Source organism: Nannospalax galili, unplaced genomic scaffold (assembly GCF_000622305.1).
Source record: "Nannospalax galili isolate Female #2095 unplaced genomic scaffold, S.galili_v1.0 scaffold454, whole genome shotgun sequence".
In the NCBI taxonomy this organism is placed as follows: Eukaryota; Metazoa; Chordata; class Mammalia; order Rodentia; family Spalacidae; genus Nannospalax; species Nannospalax galili.
This window is the reverse complement of record NW_008334929.1, coordinates 679,111-679,693: the sequence shown is the minus strand read 5'-3', so window position 1 is coordinate 679,693 and position 583 is coordinate 679,111. Positions and strand designations below refer to the sequence as shown.

General features: G+C 76.2%; 1 protein-coding gene across 1 annotated transcript in view; it reads left to right on the top strand.

The window, feature by feature from the left end:
• The first annotated feature begins 205 nt into the window (after positions 1–205).
• Positions 206–583, top strand: part of Pkp2 (plakophilin 2) — a 75,842-nt gene continuing 75,464 nt past the window's right edge. Inside the window, exon 1 of the mRNA XM_008829656.3 lies at positions 206–556. Within this exon, the coding sequence (XP_008827878.1) occupies positions 334–556 (223 nt within the window). The 5' untranslated portion in view covers positions 206–333. The remainder of the gene's footprint in view (positions 557–583) is intronic.

Genomic DNA, 583 nt, shown 5'->3' with positions numbered 1-583 from the left:
AGCAGGGAACATCGGGAAATGAGACACGGCCTGACTAACGACACCGGCTGCTCGCGCGGACACAGTCCTCAGGGCCGCTCGGCCCACCATCCCTCGGGGGCGTGTTGCCGGTGCCCGGGCCTCCAGGACGTGCGCGACCCCGCTGACCGCGCGCTCCCGGCCACGGCGCGCGTGCCCCGCTGAGCCACGCCCCTCCCCGCAGCGGGTCGGCGGGTCTGCGGGCGGAGCGCGGGGAGCCGGCGGGCGAGGCGGGGCTTGCGGCCACGCCCCCGCGCCTCCCGGGCTGTGCTCGCAGGTTGGGGCAGGCCGGCGGCCGTTCACCCCACCGGAGCAATGGCGGTCCCGGGCTCGCTGGCTGAATGTGGCTACATCCGGACCGTGCTGGGCCAGCAGATCCTGGGACACCTGGACAGCTCCAGCCTGGCCCTGCCCTCCGAGGCCAAGCTGAGGCTGGTGGGCAGCGGGGGCCGCGGGGGCCAGGCGGCCAAGAGCCTGCGGATCCAGGAGCAGGTGCACCAGACGCTGGCCCGCCGGGGCCGGAGCTGCGCGGCCCGCGGTGAGTACAGCCTCCCTCCCGCCCCCC